General features: G+C 43.8%; 1 protein-coding gene across 4 annotated transcripts in view; it reads right to left on the bottom strand.

Moving 5' to 3' along the window:
- Nucleotides 1-22,122, bottom strand: part of UBAP2 (ubiquitin associated protein 2) — a 152,465-nt gene that overhangs the window by 118,804 nt on the left and 11,539 nt on the right. For all 4 annotated transcript variants that reach the window (XM_063319813.1, XM_063319815.1, XM_063319814.1 and 1 more), the window contains one exon: nucleotides 1,006-1,145. In XM_063319813.1, coding sequence (XP_063175883.1) covers nucleotides 1,006-1,104 — 99 coding nt within the window. In that variant the 5' untranslated portion in view covers nucleotides 1,105-1,145. The remainder of the gene's footprint in view (nucleotides 1-1,005; nucleotides 1,146-22,122) is intronic.

The following is a 22,122-nucleotide window of genomic DNA, read 5'->3' as shown; positions in this document are numbered from 1 at the left end:
GCCAGGAGAGAACCGAGGCAATTCTTGAATAGAGTCCAATTTTGAGAAGTACCTGACAAGAGAAGGATGAGCTGCCAGGAGCAGAGACACTTTGCGCTCTCTGTAACGCAGACAAGCACACAACTTAACTACTCTGCTGCTGAGAATCAAGACAATGGGGTAAGAGCTTAATTTCAATCTCACAGATACACAAAATAATTATAGTCCACTAGTGGACAACCATCTTCATTTCACTTTGTGAGGACAGTGCACAAAAAGTTTAGCATTTTGTGACTTGCAGATATGCTGAATCATGCTACATGAAAGCTGGTGAGGGACTTTTTAGGATGTCGGGTAATGGTAGGACTAGAGGGAATGGATTAAAACTAGAGATGGGAAGATTCAGACTGGGCATTAGGAAGAAGTTCTTCACCATGAGGGTGGTGAGACACTGGAACAGGTTGCCCGGAGAGGTGGTGGAAGCCCCATCCCTGGAAGTTTTTAAGGCCAGGCTGGATGGGGCTCTGAACAACCTGATCTAGTGGGAGATGTCCCTGCACATGGCAGGGGGGTTGGAACGACGTGATCTTTAAGGTCCCTTCCAACCCTGACAACTCTATGATTCTATGCTGTAGAACGTAGCATGCACCTAAGGAAGCTTTTCCCACCCACCCAAATTCCTCTGTCAACCAAGAATCTTCTAGCATCACGAGGCTACCATATGGAAGAGCTGAGATGTGAGGACACTGAGGTCACAGAACAGAAATCCCAACATAGGTATAAGCATAGAATTCCTCACTGATGGGAAATGTTGCTGAAGAACACAAAGCTCATTCAGAGACAAGAATACAGGAATAACGCTGTGCTTGATTACCGTGCTATTAAAGCAAGATACCAAACATACTCTTCCAAAATAGACCATGATTATTCCTTATGTCTTTTCTCAGTTTTTACTGACTTAGGGAAGAAATGCATATCACTACACCCTCACTTCCAACTCAAAGAAGATCATATAGTATCACGTACCTGTACAACTTGTTTCTGTGGTTGTGTTGGCTGTGTGGTTGATATTTGCGTTTTGTCCCGAGTGCCCCGGGTACGTTCACTGCCCACCGAAGTCATCATATACAGTATATACAAAACAAGGTATGTACAAAATAGAAAATCTGAAAGGGGGAAGAAAAAAAAAAAAAAAAGCATGAGTTAACGTCAGGGTACTGATTCAATGCCCAGACAATATACAAATGCAGTAGCTTGAACTCTTCCTGCCTTTGCCACAAACTGTATACAGGGACTACTAAGAAAGCAGCTTTGATACACTATTATTGGATTTATCACAGTGTTTACAGTAAAGGAGGAAATGCAGTGGATAAAAAGCATTTTTATCAGCTAATTGGAATCTGTCTAGATCTGTACTTCCAGACAACATACAAATCTCACAGATTTTTCCAGTCATTTTACATACGTTTCTACCTGCTACTCTGCTGAAACTTCAGCTCCAGCTGTATGACTCCCTAAACTTCTGTAATATCTGCTGCCTTGTTTTGATGCCTGGAATTAACCACTCTCACACCTACTCAGAACACTAATGCAAAAATGACATTCACAAACTAGGTAGCTCTCTTTCCTGTCATCAAACTGCATTCCTGCACATATATGGAGGTTGTGGCCAACACCACTCTACTTCTCACCTCTCTTTTATAAGAGAAATTACAACGTCTGCCTTTAAATCCAGCCTCTGTAGCCAGTATTTTTGTTTTGTTCTCCCTCATACTTACAGAAATTATTTAGAAAACTACCTATTACCCTGCTTTAAATATACAACTTGTTGTATGGCAACAAAGAAACCAAGAAGAAAACCCAAATCCCATACATACATCACTGCTATCCCGTTTGTGGCAGCCAGTTTTCAGTCTCATTCATCCTCTAGCAATAAAATTCCTTTGAAACAAGAAATGCATTATTCTCCCTGTGTTAGCACAGCATCTAACACTAGGCTAATTGATAAGTATGGTTTACAGTAGCTATGATAACTGGAAACAGATACCTGAACTGGCCAGAACAGTCAGAATCAACTGCCTTGTTTCTTTCCCCATGACACAGGAAGTAAAACTGCAAATTTAGGGAACTAAGGACAACCTGCAAGTGGTGCATCTGGGCAGAAGGAGATGTGCAAACAAGCAGCAAAGCAAGCAGCCCCAACATATGAATGTACCTCAGTAACTTGCCCGGGCAGCAGCTTTGGTGCAAGCTGGCTAGCACCAAGTTCAATGCGCTATAATGCTCAGATGAAAACCAAGTAAACTGCTATGATTGCATGGACGAGGATGTGTTCAATACCCAACTGCTCACTAGCATTCACAAGTAACAGGTACTCAACAATTAAAGTTGCAATGAGATGCTTCAGTTTAAACACCGATTCATGATGTTCAGGAGCCTCATCTAGAATCACAAAGACAATTAACCCCATTATCATCTAAATGTTTTCTTTACTTTACAAATACACTTTTGTTGGCCAAAATTGAACCCCGACGTTGAATTTCCTTGTGCACTAAAGTATTCAATGAAGTCTGAGAAGAAAGCATATTTCCATGAACTCTTACATATTTAACAAGAAAAGGCCTGCCTTTACCAGGAACTGACTGTAGTATGAGCTGAACTGGAACACTGTGTTTCACCAGCTTTATGAATATATTCACCAAAGCCAATCTGTCTCCCAGTCTCTTAAAGTAATCTGTGTTGTCTTCTAAGCCCCAGAACACACTGGCCTTCAGAGCAGGGAGCGTGGCACCCTAACACCCAGACACAGTCAAAACAGAGGTTAATCAAGCTTGTGAAAAGCAAAATACTGAGTAGATGTGGAGACACTCTGAACAGCAAGTTCAACTCGTATCACTGACTATCTCGTCATGGCTGTCCACTGATATTTTAAACACATTATGGACAATCTTCAGTTGAGTGTGCAGTAGAAATTATTTTTGGTCTTTGTGTTAAAATCTGTTTTATAAGCCTTGCTGAATGGACTGTCAATGTCCGAAAACTTAAATTTATATACACTAATAATGACCTTTTGGTTGTTTTGTGGGTTTAAGTCTTGGTCAGCTCATCACGATTTGAACGTAGCACAATGAGAAAAGAAAAAAAAAAAAACTGAACAGAGGACATGACAGAGAGCACTAACCCCTCTGAAAGACAAGCTAATAGTTTCATACATGATTGTCCGAAATTAGCCCATTGTGATTTAATATGCTGAGAAATCGTAACTCCATTGGGTTTCAATGTCTTCATTATTTCTGATTTAACATCATGTTTACACAGATCCTGGTATCTAGAAATTCTGACATACATTTCACTGCTATCTTCTTGAAGCTTCTCAAAATATTGCGATTCACGTTTTGGACATGATGGCAGTACACACATTAAAACAGAGTTTGCCATTTGTTTGTAAAGCACATGCTGAACTACAGCCTACACTTGTGAAAGCCAGGCAATATTACAGCACCTGTATCACAGCTGTTTAGGCCATGCGTGTTTTTCAGGATGAAAGGATACTTCTAAGGAAAAAGGCAGGCACACAAGCATTTGAAACACTCCTGAGGGATGAAGCAACACAGCAAGATCAGACTGCTGGTAGGAACCAAGCCAAACAACCTGAACAGTATGACAGGACCTTTAAAGAAGATCCTCATCTTGCTGACCATGCAGCCCACGAGCAGCATAATTTGGCAACAGGTCCGAAGCAAAAAACCAGCAAAGGTGAGAGCCTCTTCCTGGCAGCAGTATGGATTTGCTTCAGACAAGTGTGGAAACACCCTCAGTTTGAGGTTCCTCATCAAGCCAACACAGACACGTCATAATGCATTTCAGATACAATCCAGTCTTCTTAAAAGCATAAATGGCAGTTTGATATAAAGAGAGCTTTCAAAATAGAGCTTTAATATTCCCCCTTAGCTGGCTCCCACTATCTACAAGCAGTGTCCAGACACAGCAACCAGCCCAGCCCCACTGTGAAGGAGGAGCAGCTGAAGGGCCGTGCTCCACCACTGACAGTGGGAGCAGGGAAACACCACAGCTCCCTGGCACTGCAATGCCTTCACCCTGCCGGGCTGAGGCTTCACACCCTACCACACCTGCTCTTTAGAGTAATAAAGCAGTAGGCAGAAGAGAGGCAGCTAGCCACTGCCTTCAAATTACCATAGTGACTACAATTTCAAGCATTAATTGGGATATTATTAATTAATAAGATGGGACTGAAGAAGAACATTTCCTTGCTCATAAAGCAGCTTCTTATTCTCCAATTCCTCATATTAAAGTCTGTTTGGCAGGCTGTTGTCATAGAAATGAGTAGGCTATCACAAACTGATGAACATTTAACTGTAGATCAAATGAGGAAAGATGATTTCAGACTGGAATACAACTCTTAATTAAAAATCTGTTTAACAAAGATCAAAAAGTATTCAGATGAGCAGACGTCTCAGTTTTCATGTTAGGGTCTGGCTCGGTGCAAAAGTCCCTCAATCAGCAGTTAATACTTGACCTTGCAGACACATTCCAACTCCAGTAACCAACCAAAACAGCTGCATTTTGAAGAAACCGATACACATTAAATGAATCAGACTCCCAAAGCACTAGCAAAAAAGGAGGAGAAAGCATTAAAGAGACTGGACTTCCCAAAACTGTTATGTAAAGACAATAGTCATACAATAAAATAAAGAAGCACAAGACTGCTGTAAACCTTTTTTTCACTGATGTAATCCAGTTCCTCCAGAGGAAGGTTGTCTTTGCTTCTACTTTAAAAACAAACAAACAAAAAACCTAAACAAAATAGAACAAAAAAAACCCAACCCTTGATCAATACTTCGGAAAATTGTTCATTTCAAATACGTTCAGGTATTGGCATCTCAACACCCAACTTTCCTGAAGATACCAATTCCCACTCTCCCCCAAAGTCTTCCTGACATTAAGTTTTCTTCAACACATTTAGTTGGGTTTTTGCTCTGGATTTTAGAAGGAAAAGAGGAAGGCAAAGAATCAAAGAGTAACTGAATGCATATCAACACAAAAAGCAGGTTTTTAAAGCTATCATAATGCTTTCTTTGATCCTTTGTTCAACTTCCCTTTGGCAAGAAACCTAGTCCTTTTAGACTCAAAGCAGCTAGAAAAGCTAGAAATATACAGAATACAAAGTGCCACAGTTGGGCCACAGTCGGGCCCCACATTGGGCACCGATAAATCTGTCATGGTTTTGGCCGGATTGGCCAATCAGAACGACAGATGGCCCTCTCCCCCTCTCTCCTCAGAGAGGAGAGGAAGATATAAGGAGATTTATGAGTTTAGAAAAAGAACTAAACTTCTTTAATGAAAATAATAATAAGAAAATAGTGAATAATAATAGAATAATAAAAATTAAAGAAAAAAGTATACAAGATATACAAAACCGTATCCAGCTCCCAGGATGACAATCACGTCACCAGCAGACAGAGGGAAAGTCCCAGACTGGAGTCAGCAACGGACAGGAGCTGAATTCCGGAACTAGAGTCAGGAATGCTCGGATCAGGATCAAAGGCAGACGAAGAGACAGGGTCCTCCTCAGACATCGGCCATTGAAGGAAGAGCGAGCCAGAGCAGCCTTGCCCCTTTGATCCCTGAGCTTTTATACTGAGCGTGATGCATATGGGATGGAATAGCCTGTTGGTCAGTTTTGGGTCACCTGTCCTGTCTGCTCCTCCCTGCGGGTGGAACCCCCCTGTGCTTCTCTGCTTCCGACCCTCTAACGGGGCAAACAGAGAAGTTAGCTGACCTTGGTTGTTATAGCAATAAGTCCAAGCAAGAGCCTCTGTGCATACCATTCCTTGGTATAATCAGGTCTTATCACTCTGAGAGTGAACAGTTTCTGAACAATATGCTGTTAATTTCAGACTTTAGTCAGTTAGAAGAGGCCCAGCTAAAAAGTAAAATTACAAATCAGAAAATTGATTCTGTTTTACCTCAAACCAGGACAACTTGACAGAGTGGCAAGCCCCGCAAGACACAGTAAATCTATTGCTGAACTTCCAGGGACAGACCATGCACTGCAATACCACCTGAGTCTCAAGAATCCTTCTGAAGTTAAATATTCACTTCCTTCAGCTGAACAAAACATTTGCAGTTTCAATTCTTTTCCTGAGGCAGTCTCAAGAAAGTTATTTTCTTAATTCTCTGGACAAGGAGCTGTGATAAAGAACACTGTGCAGAAATCTCTGTGAACACCTTAAGAGTGTGATTGCTTTTTTATACTCCCATCACAAAGCTACTCAGTCAAGGATTTCTCACAATGACAGGGTGAGGACAAGGCTACGGGACACTGCCTCATGATGGCATGACTGCTGTACATGTACAATGAGTCTAGATTTTACTGCTACGGCAGTCGCGTGACATGAGCATGAGGAAAAAGAGCAGAAGAAAAAAATTATGACTGCAAAGCACCGATGTCATGCACTTTCCTCAAGAGCTGTTGTCTAAAGAATCTCACCACCTTTATTACTGCTTGAAAGGGGAAAAGAATTTGCAAGAGTCAGATGTTACTCAGAGCAGCACTGATTACTCAGTGTCCGTACTGCCCCAAGCCAACAATACTGAACCTGAGCTTATGGATCCTGGGAGGATTCATGTCTCCTCTTACAGTCTTCTGTGGTAAACAGGAAGAATACTGATGGCCACGAGAAGACCTGCCTCATTGGCAGAACACCACAGAAGAGCAAAACTGTACTATCTGTATGCTCTCTTTTTTCACCAAGAAATGCTGGGAGTGGCCAGAGTGCCAGTGCAAAGCTAGAAACTAACATATATGCTTCCAGTTGTGCTAGTAAAGTGTAGCAAATAAACAAGTGAATACTCTTACCCGCTGTTCTTAAAACCCATTGAGTTGTTAGTTGAAATTATTATTCTGCCAAGTCAATCTATAATTAGCTAAGACCATACCTTGATCTACAGAAATCAATAATTTCTTGTTACTAGGGGAAAAAAAAAAAAGTTCATTTCAAGGATTAGTATTCCTAAGCAGATGTTATACTAAGGAAGGCAATGAAATGTACAAATAGGTCATACAAAAAGAAAAGACAGTATTGTTTTGGAAGAGAAAGAAGTGCTTCTCTTCAGAAGACTGGGGTTAAGCAAAGGCTGGTCACAAATCCAGAGCCCCTCTCAAAAGTATGATGTGGAAGGGGAAACAAACAGTGTGTGTTTTCCACTAGTAGAACATGTTTCGATCATGAAAGTTAATATCATAAAAATTATTTTTAAAACCTTCTAATCTCACGATATATATCTTTGCTATTATCCCAGTGTCCCTGCCTATCAGACGTGTTTTACATTTTAGTATATACTGGTGATTATCCTAGCTTTAAGCAAAATTTGCCAACTACACCCAATCAATATCCAGTGGACTTGTCCTCATCTTTTCTTTATAAATATTCAAACTCCAGAGGCAACAAGTGCCTTTATTCATACAGAAGTTTCTGAAGGAGGAATCTAAATTTCCCCAAATTCAACTTCCACTGGTATTAAAAAAAAAAACACAAACAAAAAAAAAAAAAAAAAAAAAAAAAAAACAAAACAAGACAATCACACTAAAATCAGAGAATCAAAGAAGCCTAACCAACTTCCACCTAGGGCCTTATCTTTCACACAACCAAGGCAATCTTCAGACTGCTAAAAACCTAGTTAGCAAACCCCACCCAGCTCTGAGTGATTCTGGACAACCAAAAGACAGTGAAAGTCCTAAAAGATTCAGAGGACATGACCTTATGTTTCAGACATCAATATCTACAAAGTAACTATTCTCATCTTTTGCTGCCTTCTTCCAAGAATGGAGTTTTAGATAGCAACCATCTGTACTTCCACCTGCAAAAAGAATAAATTCATGCTCCCTGTCCTAACTAATTATAAGCCCCATGTTTGCAAGGACCTGCAAGATGCACTAGTTACCAGCACTTACCATTGCCTGTAATGAAACTTTAAGTAACAGAGACCCAGTCAGACTAACAGCATGTTATTTCTAAGCACGACTCTTAGGACTATCAGAACTAGAGAACCTTACTAGACGTAACACAGACCAGACAACAGTTGTTGCTATGAACTAGATAAAAAAAAAAAAAAAAAAAAAAAAAAAAGGCTGCACTGGTCCACGTAGAAATATAATATATAGAAAATAGGAATTCTTTTCGAGAAGCAGCAATCATAGGGAACCTGTAAGGATGGGGCAACAGCAAGTTCACTTTTGAGATATGTTTCTCTGCTGAGGAATATTTAAATTAAAGCTCTGGCCTGTCCTGATTATTCTAAGACCCAAAGGAAAAATTAAATACATGTTCATGTCACCTTTGATGAAAGGGACGCATTTCTTGCCCTCTGTCATAGAAAAGCCTTTTCTTATGCAAACCCTCTCTAAAAGCTACCAAAGTAAGAGAGATAATGTATTCCCATCACTTCCCACACCGCATCCTATCCTGTCCTAACCTGGTATCTCGGGTTAGGAAGCATATGGAGACCACAGTGGTTCAGAGGTGGTTCCTGGTGCTTGCACAGCCATGCACACCCTTCTTCCTCTTGCTACAGGAGAAAAGGAACACATCCATTTCCAAGTCCTCTGCTCTCTTATTTTCTAGCATAAGGAGATAAAAGAAAATACTAGCCAAGTCAACACACAGCATACTCGCTATTTATTCCATCGCTGCTATATTTAGCGGTGAAGAACCACCAGTATTGCAAATCTCCTCTTCATACCTGTTTCTCTGGGTTTGTCCACACAAAAAAATGGAACAATAAACAAAGAAAAACATAAAGTCCTCAGTGTTTTCCCTCTTAAGGTTTCCTGAATAGCATCCAGTGAAAGGGTACCACAGCATCTAAAACTTCCACCAAAGCAGCAGCTAGCAGAACTACAGCCTAGTCACCCCCTGCAACAAATAGTCAGGTTGAATTATACACCGCATTAATGAGGAGGCTTGTAAAAAGCTTTAACTAGTACTTCACAAAATGAAAGGTTTATTGTAGCTGAGGAAAAAACTGAACTAGCAGGTTTTTCAGGGTTCAAAATCATTACCTTCTGCAGTCAGAACTAACACAGCCTTCCTGAAGTCACATACAAGTGGAAGACAACTGAGCAGAGTCTGGGACAAAAAAATGTGACAAGAGTTTTAGTTCCCTTTTGGGACCTGGCTGTATACTTATTAGAAGTTCAATCCCTACTGTAGGTAGAACCCAAACACTTTACTCCATTAAACTCAAGTTTCATCTCACATCTAATACCATACAACTGCAAGCCGTCAACAGAAATGGCATTCCTGCTCCCCTATTCCTTAACCACATAATACTGCTTCTTCCCTTCAATCAGACTAATGATCTTGCAGCTGCACAGGGAGTCAATTCCGTGAGCTGGCCCAAGGGCAAACTAAACCCTCGAAAACAAAACAGTGAGTCAGTTGAATAAGCTTATCCAGTGGAAAACTATTCAGCTATACAACTGCTGAATCTGACACGAAGGATAGGGATCAAGTTCATGAGGAAAGGGGGAACTTGCATTTCAGCAGCCATGCACCATTATAACATGAGTATGAAGTTTCACATTTTGTTTTCCTGGGATTCAGTATAGCAAGACTCAATCCTGGTCAGGCCCCCTGCATGCAACAACAAACATTAAAAATACCTTGTAGGCATTTTAAAAGACTCCCAGGAAGGGACTCTGCCAGCAGAGTGACCTTGAATATATCACTATCTTCTGGCATATATGTTATTTTGACCACCAGTGGGAAAACAGAGACTTTTATTACCTTTACCAAGGAACACTCCTTAATATCCAGCCTGTTGGACACCTGTTAGCATTCAGTTAGCAGTGAAGAATACACTAATAAAAATTTAGAGGTGCTTCTATACAAACAACAGGAGGTAATAATCAACAAATATTAGGACAGCCTCCCTAACACAGTTTATGGTAATTTAGAATACAGTCCTTTCCCCCAGCCACAGAAATATCTGTATACATTCAGTTTCAGGCATTAAACTAGAGATGGAAACGACGCTAAAGCAATTTAGACACCAAAAACAATCTTTAATGATTTCGTACACACAACTAAATATTCTATGCTTTTGATGGTCATCTTTGAATTTCACTTTCACAGGAATAATACACCTAAACATCCACCCTTTCCCTATCAACAGCCCCACCTTGTGATGGCTTGCTCCCTCTGCCAGCTCGTCAGAATTCACAGAAGCCCCTTGGAGGGGGAAAGGAGGAAATCCACAGACTTGTCTAAGACAGGGCTGGGTGACTTGGAAGTGCTTCAGATGTTTCTCTCCACCAAAAAAACCCACAAGGCAAAGCCTCTGCAGATTGTAACAATTTGCACAGCCTTCCAATCTATCTGAGACAAACTCCAGGGTCAGCTAGAAGCCCAGGTAAGCTCAGGGCACACACACACACACATATATATATGCGTGTGTGTATGTAGGTGACAAAACAATTGCAGAGTACAAACTAAAGATGTTCTCTTCAAAGAATACATGGAAGGACATATAATCTCAGGTTGCACTCTGGTTAAGATACCAATACTACAAGTGAAAAAAAAATATTTCAGTAGCCAAAGCATCTCAGATAAGCCTGAAATACACCACTAAAGCTGCACAGGACCTATAACCTTCCTCTATTTACTGTGATCGACTTCTCTGAAAACCACTATTACCCACACCTCTAGTGATAGTGTCAGCAAGACACTTTGAAAAAGTTTAAGCCTGGGCTCTGTCAGTACATACAACATGAGCTACAAGCATAGATCAGGGATGCTTTAGGCTTGCAGTTTGTCAGAAAAGAACTGCAAGACACAACAGTTAAAAAAAAAAAAAAAAACATAAACAACTTTCAGTGGGTCAGCCCCCTAACAATGACTACCATTACAATCAACATCTAGCTGTACCCACAAGATGAGAAATTCATGCAACAAAAAAAAAGGCAAAAAAAAGCTGTTAAATGACAAAACCAACTTTTTTAAAAATTATCAGGGAAACTAATCCAGAGTAAACTGGTACCAGAACAAAAAAAAGATGCTGAATTGTAAGAGAAGCAGGGGAAAATACTAGTACTGCAAACTGTCAGCTTTGGCTATTAAACTGTAGAAATACGTATTTCAGCTATTCGCTCTGATGCAACACCCCATATATAAACCCCTAAAATTAAATGCTGTTTACACAGCAAAACAAATGTAGTAAGAAGATTCAAGTTAAAACCCAGGTACTCCAAATGACAAAAATAAATAGCTAACGCAAGCTGGGAGCCACGCAGCCAGGGCAACACCCAAAAGGAGGAATTGGCTTTGAGCAGGGTTCTTGTAAACAAGGTGGCACACAGGAATCAGCACTCAACATTGGACATCGAGCTGACAGATCACAAACACACTCAGCGCTTGTGCTCTCCCTGCCCCCTCCAGCTCCCTCCCGCGTCGCCAAACCGCACTCTCCTGGAACAGCTTCCAAAGGAATTCTTTGAATAGAAACAGATACAAGCAACAGGACTAAAAATAGCTGAGCAAGAGCAGAGACGTTTGTTACATTCTCACACTGGCGGAAACACATTCAACTACATCAAAAAAAGGGCACCTAGTTAATTCACACTCAAATTGACAATGAGAAACAAAGAAGAAAGTGCCACCAAAAAAAAAAATTTGGGGAGGAGGATTAATTCAGACTTGCAACACTCATCAGATCAAAACTCACAACAACACAAAACTCACAATAAAAATGGTTAAATTACACAGCAATGGTTAAATTACAAGCCACAAGTGATACAAAAGCAAGTGCACCAAGTAATCAGTAAGGCTATATCTATTAAATGTGCTAAAAACCTTGTGATGTCAGATTTTTGATTCTAGCTTCAGAGTTTTGGTAGCAACAACAAAGAGCTAAGGTATCATTCCTACACCAGTACAGCGCCCTACTCCTTGAACTAGATACTGAGGGAAGACCAGTACTGATCACCGCTTGTGATACGCCCACATATTCAGAAAACCAAAGAAAACTGAGAGTCTTGCTGAAAAAAACCTCTTTCAAATAAAGCAAGATATTCTACAACATCTTTCTATAATTTTCCCCCACACGATGGTATTTTTCAAGGTTCATCTTAGGCAAAAGGAGAACACACCAATATAAAAATTTAACTTTTTCGCAATGACACATATGACTGAATATAAAGTTCCAAAAGGAGGAAAAGAAACAGTAGCTCCTAAGGCAATATTAAAGGTTCTTTCCTTCACAATCTTATGCTTTTACTGTGCACAAAATCTCAATGAAAACTCACAAACATTTTGTTCAGTTTAGCTTTCCAAAGTGAAACTCTGTGAGAAGCTGAATTCTTTTTCAAGGATTGTCAGGCAGACTCATAGAATGGTTTGGGTTGCAAGCGACCTTAAAGATCATGTCGTTCCAACTCCCCTGCCATGGGCAGGGACATCTCCCACTAGACAACACTGCTCAAAGTCCCACTGAACCGCGCCTTGAACACTTCCAGGGATGTGGCATCCACAGCTTCTCTGGGCAACCTGTTCCAGTGCTTTAGCATCCTCACAGTGAAAAATTTCTTCTTAACATCTAACCTAAATCTACCCTCTTTCAGTTTAAAACTGTTACCCCTTGTCCTATCGTTACATGCCCTGACAAAAGAGTCCTCATCTTTCCTATAGGCCCCCTTTAAGTATTGGAAGGCTGCTATATGGTCTCCTGCTATAAGGTCTCCCCAGAGCCTTCTCTTCATCAGGCTGAACTACCCCAACTCTCTGAGCCTTTCCTCATAGGAGAGGTGCTCCAGCCCTCTGTCATCTTCATGGCCCTCCTCTGGACCTGCTCCAACGGGCCCATGTCCTTCTTATTTTGGGGGCTCCAAAAGATGGATGCAGCATTCCAGGTGGAGTCTCATGAGAGCGGAGTAGAGGGGCAGAATCACCTCCTTTCACCTGCTGGCCACGCTGCTTTTGATGCAGCCCAGGTTGTGGTTTGCCTTCTGGGCTGTGAGTGCACATTGCTGGCTCATGTTCAGCTTCCCATAAACCAACACATCCAAGTCCTTCCCCTCAGGGCTGCTCTCCATCCAGTCTCCACCCAGCCTGTATTTGTGCTTAGGATTGCCTCAATCCATGTGCACAACCTTGCGCTCGGCCTTGTTGAACTTCATGAGGTTCACGAATCGTCACTGATCCGACACTTGAACATTGAGCTGTTGACCACAACTCTTTGAGTGCAATCATCCAGCCAATTCCTTATCCACTGAGTGGTCCATCCATCAAACCCAGGTCTCTCCAATTTAGAGACCAGGATGTCCAGCAGGACAGTGTCAAAAATGCTTTGCACAAGTCCAGGTAGATGATGTCAGTTGCTCTTCCATGATACACCAAGGCTGAAACCTCCACTGCAGAAGGCCACCAAATTTGTCAGGTATGATTTGCCCTTTGTGAAGCCATCTTGGCTGTCACCAATTACCTTGTTATTTCCCATGTGCCTTAGCAGTTTCCAGGAGGATCTGCTCCATGATCTTGCCAGGCACAGAGGTGAGACTGACTGGCCTGTAGTTTCCTGGGTCTTCATTTTTAACCCTTTTTAAAAAATAGGGGTTACGTTTCCCCTTTTCCAGTCAGTGGAAACTTCACCAGATCACCACAACTTCTCAAATATGATGGATGCTCATAACCTGAGGTGCTCAGAGATAAGCAGCCACAGAAACAACAGCGAGAAATGAAAGCCGTAAGAGATCACTTTAATTTCTCTGCCACCTCTGGATTTCTCTTTCTACAGTCACAACTACTGTTAGCATTTTCTCTAGCTTTAAACAAGGTGGGTGTGATTAGTTTCCTTTGATACTAATTCTAATCTTGACCTGCTTCAGTGAGAAAACTTGGTTTTATCCCAAGCTTTCACACTTGATTTACAGCATTATTTTCCTGATTGTCGTGGTTTAGCCTCAGACGGCAACAAAGAACCACGTGCTGCTCGCTCGCGCCTTCCTAATACAGGAAGAATCAGAAGAAAAGGCAAGACTCTTGGGTTGAGACATGAGACAAAGGCAGTTTAACAGGACAGCAAAGGGAACAAGCAAACAACAACAACAACACGGACAGAGGCATATACAAACACGATTACGGGACACCCCAGCCCGCTCCAAGCGGCGACTTCCTGCCCCCTCCCCCAGCAGCTCAGGGTGGGCATGGCTCACATGGCATGGAATACCAGGGAAAATTAACCCTATCCCCGCTGGAACCAGGACATTATCCACCCCTTATTCCATACCATCTATGCCATGCCCAGATCTTACAGGTTCCAATGAATTGCCACCACTCTCCCCTGTCATATATATATACACATATATATTCATGCAAATATAATGCCCTTAGTTTATGGGCCATCCCTCCAAAAGTGTCCGTTGAGCTCTTGTAATCCATGGCTTTGGGCTCCATCTGTTAGAACAGTCTCTCAGGGCAGGTGAGATGCTGTGTGGTGCTGGTCTGTTGCATGCTGTATTTTTCGGAGCTTGTAACTGGTGCACCCGGTGTGGCTCATGCTCACAGTCCGTGGGCTGAAGATGTAGATCTTGAGGAAACTGCTGGGCGCCAGCTGCTGAGGTCAGTTCTTATCCCATCATCCCTGTGCCTTACTCGTAGTACAACTGATAGCAATTATAGCAATGAGGACATACAGTGACAGTGTTACTTAGTAATTAACAACGCACAATTTGATTCATTGGCTATTCTCACCTAAAATCAGATCCCCATGAGGTACACATCGGACTTCCCCATCCTGCCGCATCACCCACCAAGTGCACCCAGGTCCTTGGGCAAAAGCAATCCCACGGGTGGGTTTGCCTTTGCCTGAGGCAGGACTAACCCAGACTGTCTTCCCTAGCATATTCTTCATGTGCACTACGGGAACTTTATCCCCTTCTACAGTACGTGGAAGTTTTGATTGGGCAGGGCCAGCCCGATTGTTAGATCCCCTGGTGTTAACTAGCCAGGTAGCTTTTGCTAAATGTGCATCCCAATGTTTTAAAGTCCCACCACCCATTGCTCTCAGTGTAGTTTTTAACAGTCCATTGTATCGTTCTATCTTCCCAGAGGCTGGTGCGTGATAGGGGATGTGATACACCCACTCGATACCATGCTCTTTGGCCCAGGTGTCTATGAGGCTGTTTCGGAAATGAGTCCCATTGTCTGACTCAATTCTCTCTGGGGTACCATGTTGCCACAGGACTTGCTTTTTCAAGGCCCAGGATAGTGTTCCGGGCAGTGGCATGGGGCACAGGGTATGTTTCCAGCCATCCCGTGGTTGCTTCCACCATTGTGAGCACATAGCGCTTGCCTTGACGGGTTTGTGGAAGTGTGATATAATCAATCTGCCAGGCCTCCCCATATTTATATTTCAGCCATCGCCCTCCATACCAAAGAGGCTTCAAACGCTTGGCTTGTTTGATCGCAGCGCATGTCTCACATTCATGGATGACCTGTGCAATAGTGTCCATGGTCAAGTCCACCCCTCGGTCACGAGCCCATCTATATGTCGCATCTCTCCCTTGATGGCCTGAGGAGTCATGGGCCCACCGAGCTATGAATAGTTCACCCTTATGTTGCCAGTCCAGATCCACCTGACCCACTTCAACCCTAGCGGCCCGATCCACCTGCTGGTTGTTCTGGTGTTCCTCCGTGGCCCGATTCTTCGGTACATGGGCATCTACATGGCGTACTTTCACAACCAGATTCTCTATCCGGGCAGCAATATCTTTCCATAGTTCAGCAGCCCAGATGGGTTTGCCTCTGCGCTGCCAATTTCCCTGCTTCCACTGCTGTAACCACCCCCAGAGAGCATTTGCCACCATCCATGAGTCAGTGTAGAGATAAAGTACTGGCCATTTTTCTCGCTCAGCAATGTCCAAAGCCAGCTGGATGGCTTTCACCTCTGCAAACTGGCTCGATTCACCTTGTCCTTCACTGGCTTCTGCAACTTGTTGTGTAGGACTCCACACAGCAGCCTTCCACTTTCGATGCTTTCCCACAATACGGCAGGACCCATCAGTGAACAGGGCATATTTCTTCTCATTTTCTGGCAGTTTATTATATGGTGGGGCCTCTTCTGCACACGTCACCTCCTCCTCTGGTGACATTCCGAAATCCTTGCCTTCTGGCCAGTCCATGATCACTTCCAGAATTCCTGGGCGACTGGGGTTTCCCATTCGAGTTCGCTGTGTGATCAGTGCAATCCACTTACTCCATGTAGCATCGGTTGCATGATGTGTGGTGGGGACCCTTTCTTTGAACATCCAACCGAGCACCGGCAGTCGAGGTGCTAAGAGGAGCTGTGCTTCTGTGCCAACCACTTCCGAAGCAGCTCGAACCCCTTCATATGCTGCCAATATCTCTTTTTCTGTTGGAGTGTAGCGGACTTCGGATCCTCTGTATCCCCGACTCCAAAACCCTAGGGGTCGACCTCGAGTCTCCCCTGGTGCTTTCTGCCAGAGGCTCCAGGTAGGGCCGTTCTCCCCGGCTGCAGTGTAGAGCACATTTTTAACATCTTGTCCTGCCCGGACTGGCCCCAGGGCCACTGCATGGACTATTTCCTGTTTGATTTGTTCAAAAGCTTGTCGTTGCTCAGGACCCCACTTAAAATCATTCTTCTTCCGGGTTACTTGATACAGAGGGCTTACAATTTGACTGTAATCTGGGATATGCATTCTCCAAAAACCCACAATGCCTAAGAAAGCCTGTGTTTCCTTTTTACTAGTTGGTGGAGACATAGCTGCTATTTTGTTGATCACATCCATTGGGATCTGACGGCGTCCATCTTGCCATTTTATTCCTAAAAACTGGATCTCCTGCGCAGGTCCCTTGACCTTACTTCGTTTTATGGCAAAACCAGCTTTCAGAAGGATTTGGACTATTTTACTCCCTTTCTCAAAAACTTCTTCCGCTGTGTTTCCCCATATAGTGATGTCATCAATGTACTGCAGATGTTCTGGAGCTTCACCCTGTTCCAGTGCAGTCTGGATTAGTCCATGGCAAATGGTGGGGCTGTGTTTCCACCCCTGGGGCAGTCGATTCCAGGTGTACTGGACGCCCCTCCAAGTGAAAGCAAACTGTGGCCTGCACTCTGCTGCCAAAGGGATTGACAAGAATGCATTCGCTATATCAATCGTGGCATACCACCTGGCTGCCTTGGACTCCAGTTTGTACTGGAGTTCTAGCATGTCCGGCACGGCAGCGCTCAGTGGTGGCGTGACTTCATTCAGGCCACGGTAGTCTACAGTTAGCCTCCACTCTCCATTAGATTTTTTGCACCAGCCATATGGGACTGTTAAAGGGTGAGCGAGTCTTGCTGATCACTCCTTGAACCTCTAGTTGACGAATCAGCTCATGGATGGGAATCAGAGAGTCTCGGTTAGTGTGATATTGCTGCCGATGCACCGTTGTGGTAGCAATCGGCACCTGTTGTTCTTCGACCCTCAACAACCCCACAACAGCAGAGTCCTCCGAGAGACCAGGCAAGGTAGACAACTGTTTAACTTCCTCCGTCTCCAAGGCAGCTATGCCAAAAGCCCACTGGTACCCTTTTGGGTCCTTAAAATACCCTCTCCTGAGGTAATCTATGCCAAGGATGCATGGAGCCTCTGGGCCAGTCACAATGGGATGCTTTTGCCACTCATTCCCAGTTAGGCTCACTTCCGCCTCCAGTACAGTCAACTCTTGGGATCCCCCTGTGACCCTAGAAATACAAATGGGTTCTGCCCCTCTATAGCTTGATGGTATTAAAGTACACTGTGCACCCGTGTCCACTAGAGCCTTATACTCCTGTGGGTCTGATGTGCCAGGCCATCGAATCCACACCGTCCAATAAACCCGGTTGTCCCTTTCCTCCACCTGGCCGGAGGCAGGGCCCCTCTAATACTGGTCATAGTATCCATTACTCACTTCTTGCATAAATGACTTGGAAGTTCCTTCAAGAGGATCAGAAGCAAGATCAGGCCTTCTGCTCTGTCTGGGGAACGGCCCACTGGAAACTGGGGCGGCACTTTTCCTGGAGGGATCCCCTTTTGTGGTTGTCCTTCCTTGCAACTCCTGTACCCGTGTCCGCAGGGTCGAAGTAGGTTGTCCATCCCACTTCCTCATGTCCTCTCTGTGGTCACGCAGGTAGAACCACAGGGTGCCTCGTGGTGTGTACCCTCTGTACTCGCTCTCTTGAGTGGGGAAATGCCTGCTTCTAATAGCTGAGATGCTGGCCCGTGCAGGTGGGGAGTAGGACCATGTTCTCTTCAAGTTGCTGGACCTTCCGTGACAGTTTCTCCACAGCTGAGACAAGGGGGGAAGAGAGACTTTCTTCATATCTCCAGAGCCGGCCAGCCACCTCATCCACCGTTGGTCCCTCTTCACCTTTCCATTCCATTACTGCCAGTGAGTTGGCATATGACGATGGTGCGCTCCGCACAAACTTCCGCCACATGGGCCTTGTGCATTGCACCTCATCAGGGTCTGTGGGTAAGTCTGCATTGTCAAAGTCATAATAAATCATCTCCCGCACGGCTAATTCTCTCAGGTACTGGATACCTCTTTCCATGGTAGTCCACTTGCTTGGTTGACATACAACATCCTCACTGAAGGGATACCTCTCCCTCACACCTGACAGGAGTCGTTTCCAGAGGCTGAGGGCTTGGGCCTTCTTCCCAATCGCCTTGTCAATACTGCCTTCCCTAGACAGGGATCCCAGCTGCCTGGCCTCCCTACCCTCTAATTCCAGGCTACTGGCCCCGTTATCCCAGCACCGGAGCAGCCAGGTGACAATGTGCTCGCCTGAAAGTCGGCTAAAATCTTTTCGCATATCCCGCAGCTCACTCAAGGATAGGGATCGAGTAATTACCTCTGGTTCTGCCTCTTCCTCCTGCTCTCGTGATGACCCTGGTTCATCATCATCTCTTACTAAGCAAACTGATTTCTTCGTGTACTTCTTCTTCTGTATGGGGGCAACTGATACTGGCACGGGTTGGTTCCCTGGTTCAGCGGCAGTGGCTGCCACAGGGGTTGGAGTAGCCACAGTGGCTGCCACAGGGGTTGGAGTAACTGCAGTGGCTGCCACAGGGGTTGGAGTAACTGCAGTGGCTGCCACAGGGGTTGCAGTAGCCGCAGTGTCCGTCGCAGGGGTTGCAGCAGCCGCAGTGGCTGCTGGTCTGGTCTCCATCTCTTCCCCCTGAGGGTGCTGCATAATTCTGAGCAGTGCCTGGTAGATACTGGCCAGGGCCCAGCACAGCGCGGTGAGTTGTGCCTCTCTAGAATAGCCACAGCATTTTCCCTTCAAATATTCTACCACTTTATCAGGGTCCTGTAATTGTTCAGGGGTGAAATCCCAGACCATTGGAGGTGAGTAGTTCTCTAGGTACCTGCCCATGTTCTCCCACATGCCATGCCACCCCTGACTATCCAGCCTCGGAGCAGATCTCCGGGTGGCAGTCTTAAATAGCTGTTTAACCTTAAACAGGACGTGGAACACATTCAGCAGACATAACAATAGGACCAGGCTGGTTTGAGTATCCCAAGGATATTCAAAATTCTCAAAAGCTGCCATACCTGACCCAAAGGAGAAAAGGGAGGCAAAAGAGCTGGGGAAAGTGCCCCCCCCCGTTTCCCCCACAAACTGGGTGTAATTATTAATTCTGAGAGACGATGCCCAAGGTACGGACAGGACAGCAACACCACATAAAAGCCCCAAAGTAACTGTCTAACAAGTGATGTTATCATCTCATAAGCCGATATTGCACAGGACAACAAAATGATAATCCTCATCCCTCTCCCAGAAGTAACAAAAATCATCGGAAGGAGTACATAAGACATATAGGAATTCACATAACACAGCCATGAGAACAAACCAAGCAACATGGTGACCAGCGACTATTTGCCTAATACAATAAACGCATACAACACATTCGTTTTTTCAAGCTCTAGTTGAATTCCGTCGTTATCTCAACCCTTTGAGCCCCACGTTGGGCGCCAAAAAGGACTGTCGTGGTTTAGCCTCAGACGGCAACAAAGAACCACGTGCCGCTAGCTCGGGCCTTCCTAATACGGGAAGAATCAGAAGAAAAGGCAAGACTCTTGGATTGAGACAAAGGCAGTTTAACAGGACAGCAAAGGGAACAGGCAAACAACAACAATAACACGGACAGAGGCATATCCAAACACGATTACGGGACCGCCGCTCCCCGCAGCTCACCGACCTGAACCGGGATTCGCGGCGACTTCCTGCCCCCTCCCCCGGCAGCTCAGGGTGGGCATGGCTCACATGGCATGGAATACCAGGGAAAATTAACCCTATCCCCGCCGGAACCAGGACACTGATGATCACAACTTCTCAACTTGGTCTCACATGTAAATTCACTTACTCTTGTTCCATCATTCTATAAGTTTATATGAGGTCAGATCTATCTGATCTGCACTAAAACAATACCCAACTATCCAAAGAGAAGAATTAACAATCTTCACAATGTCAAGCGGACAACACACTAGAAAGGAGCAGGTAAATAAAAAGCCCTGCCATCCTGGTTTGAGGTAAAAAAGAATCAGTTTTCTTTTCAGTAATTTCATTTTTCACTCAAGTCTCTTCTCTCTGAAATTAACAGCATATTCTTCAAACAGTGTCTGCTTCCAGAATGACAACAACTGAGGTTTATAGTTAATACCAAGGAATGGTATGCAGAGAGGCTCCTGCTTGTACTTACTGCTATAATAACCAAGGGTAGCAAACTTTGTTATTTGCCACATTGAAGGGTCACAAGTGGAAAAGCACAGAGGGGTCGTATCTGTGGGGAGAAGCAGACAGGACAGATGACCCAAAACTGACCAACGGAGTATTCCATTCCCATTGGCATCATGTTCAGTATAAAAGCTGAGGGATCAAAGGGGTCAGCCTCTTTCTTCAATGGCTGGTGTCTGAGGAGGACTCTATCTGTACGTCTGCCTTTGATCCCGATCCATGCATTCCTGAGTCCAGTTTCAGAATTCAGCTCCCCTCCATTGCCAAGTTCAGTCTAAGACTTGCCCAGTGCCTGATGGTGACATGATCATCATCCTGGGAGCTTGATGTTGGTTTTGCATATAGTGTATATATTTCATTATTTTCTTTTTTGATATTATTATATTTTCTGTTTATTATTAATAAAAATAGGTTCAGTTTCTCTTTCAATCCATAAGTGTTTCTCTCATTCTTCTCTCATTCTCTGAAGGGAGAGGGGTTAAGGAGAGCATCTGTCATTCAGTCAGTGGACAGTCCAGTCCAAACCACGCCACCTCCACACAGAATTCAAATCTAACAGCAGGAATAAAATCATCCAGGCTCTTCTTGTGTGTTTGGTATTAAAAAGGCAAGACAAAATTCATCTCTCACTTCTTAGTTAGTTTCTTAACCTTTTTAAAGAAGATACCCGAGAGACAAGCTGCTCGCATGTGATGTCAAATTGCCCAAAGTTTTATTGCACTTAATTTAGTATTTATTTGCCCTCCAATGTTAGCTGGGGGGAACCACCCGCAGACTTCTTCTAAAACCCACACTCACTGGTTCCACCCTCCCCATCTTTACCTTTTCCTCCAAGTCTGGACTGACCTAAATGTTGTTTGGCTGACACATGTTTTCTGTCTCTGCTCTCTTCCACCATTTCTTTCCAAGCTGCACTAGCTTCTAATAAAATTGAAGAAAAGCGCAAAGAATCTTTTTCTTTTTTAAAGTCTGCAAAATCTGAGTAATCATATAAAGTTGTTCTTCAAAACTTCCTTCCTATTGATAGACCATTAAGAAATTCCTCTTTGCAGAAGTTTATTCACTTACTTTCTTAAAGCTTACATTTCCTTTTAAATATATTTTTGTATTCTGCTGGGTTATTCATTACTGTGCTGTACTAACCCAACAGTCCCTGATTCCACAGGGGTATGCTGGGTTTATACACTGCCTAAGTAGAAAATCTGTTTTTTGAAACATCCCAAGAAGATATTAGTCACCTATTTTACTATCAACCTAAAAGACCAACCACTCTGCTGCAAGACAAAGTTACTCACTCTTGAAAGAACAGGGACTTGTACTCTTCATTTCTTAGTTTATGAAATA

This window comes from Chroicocephalus ridibundus, chromosome Z, assembly GCF_963924245.1.
Source record: "Chroicocephalus ridibundus chromosome Z, bChrRid1.1, whole genome shotgun sequence".
Classification (NCBI taxonomy): Eukaryota; Metazoa; Chordata; class Aves; order Charadriiformes; family Laridae; genus Chroicocephalus; species Chroicocephalus ridibundus.
The sequence above is the reverse complement of the archived record's forward strand: the minus strand, read 5'-3'. Positions and strand labels throughout refer to the sequence as shown.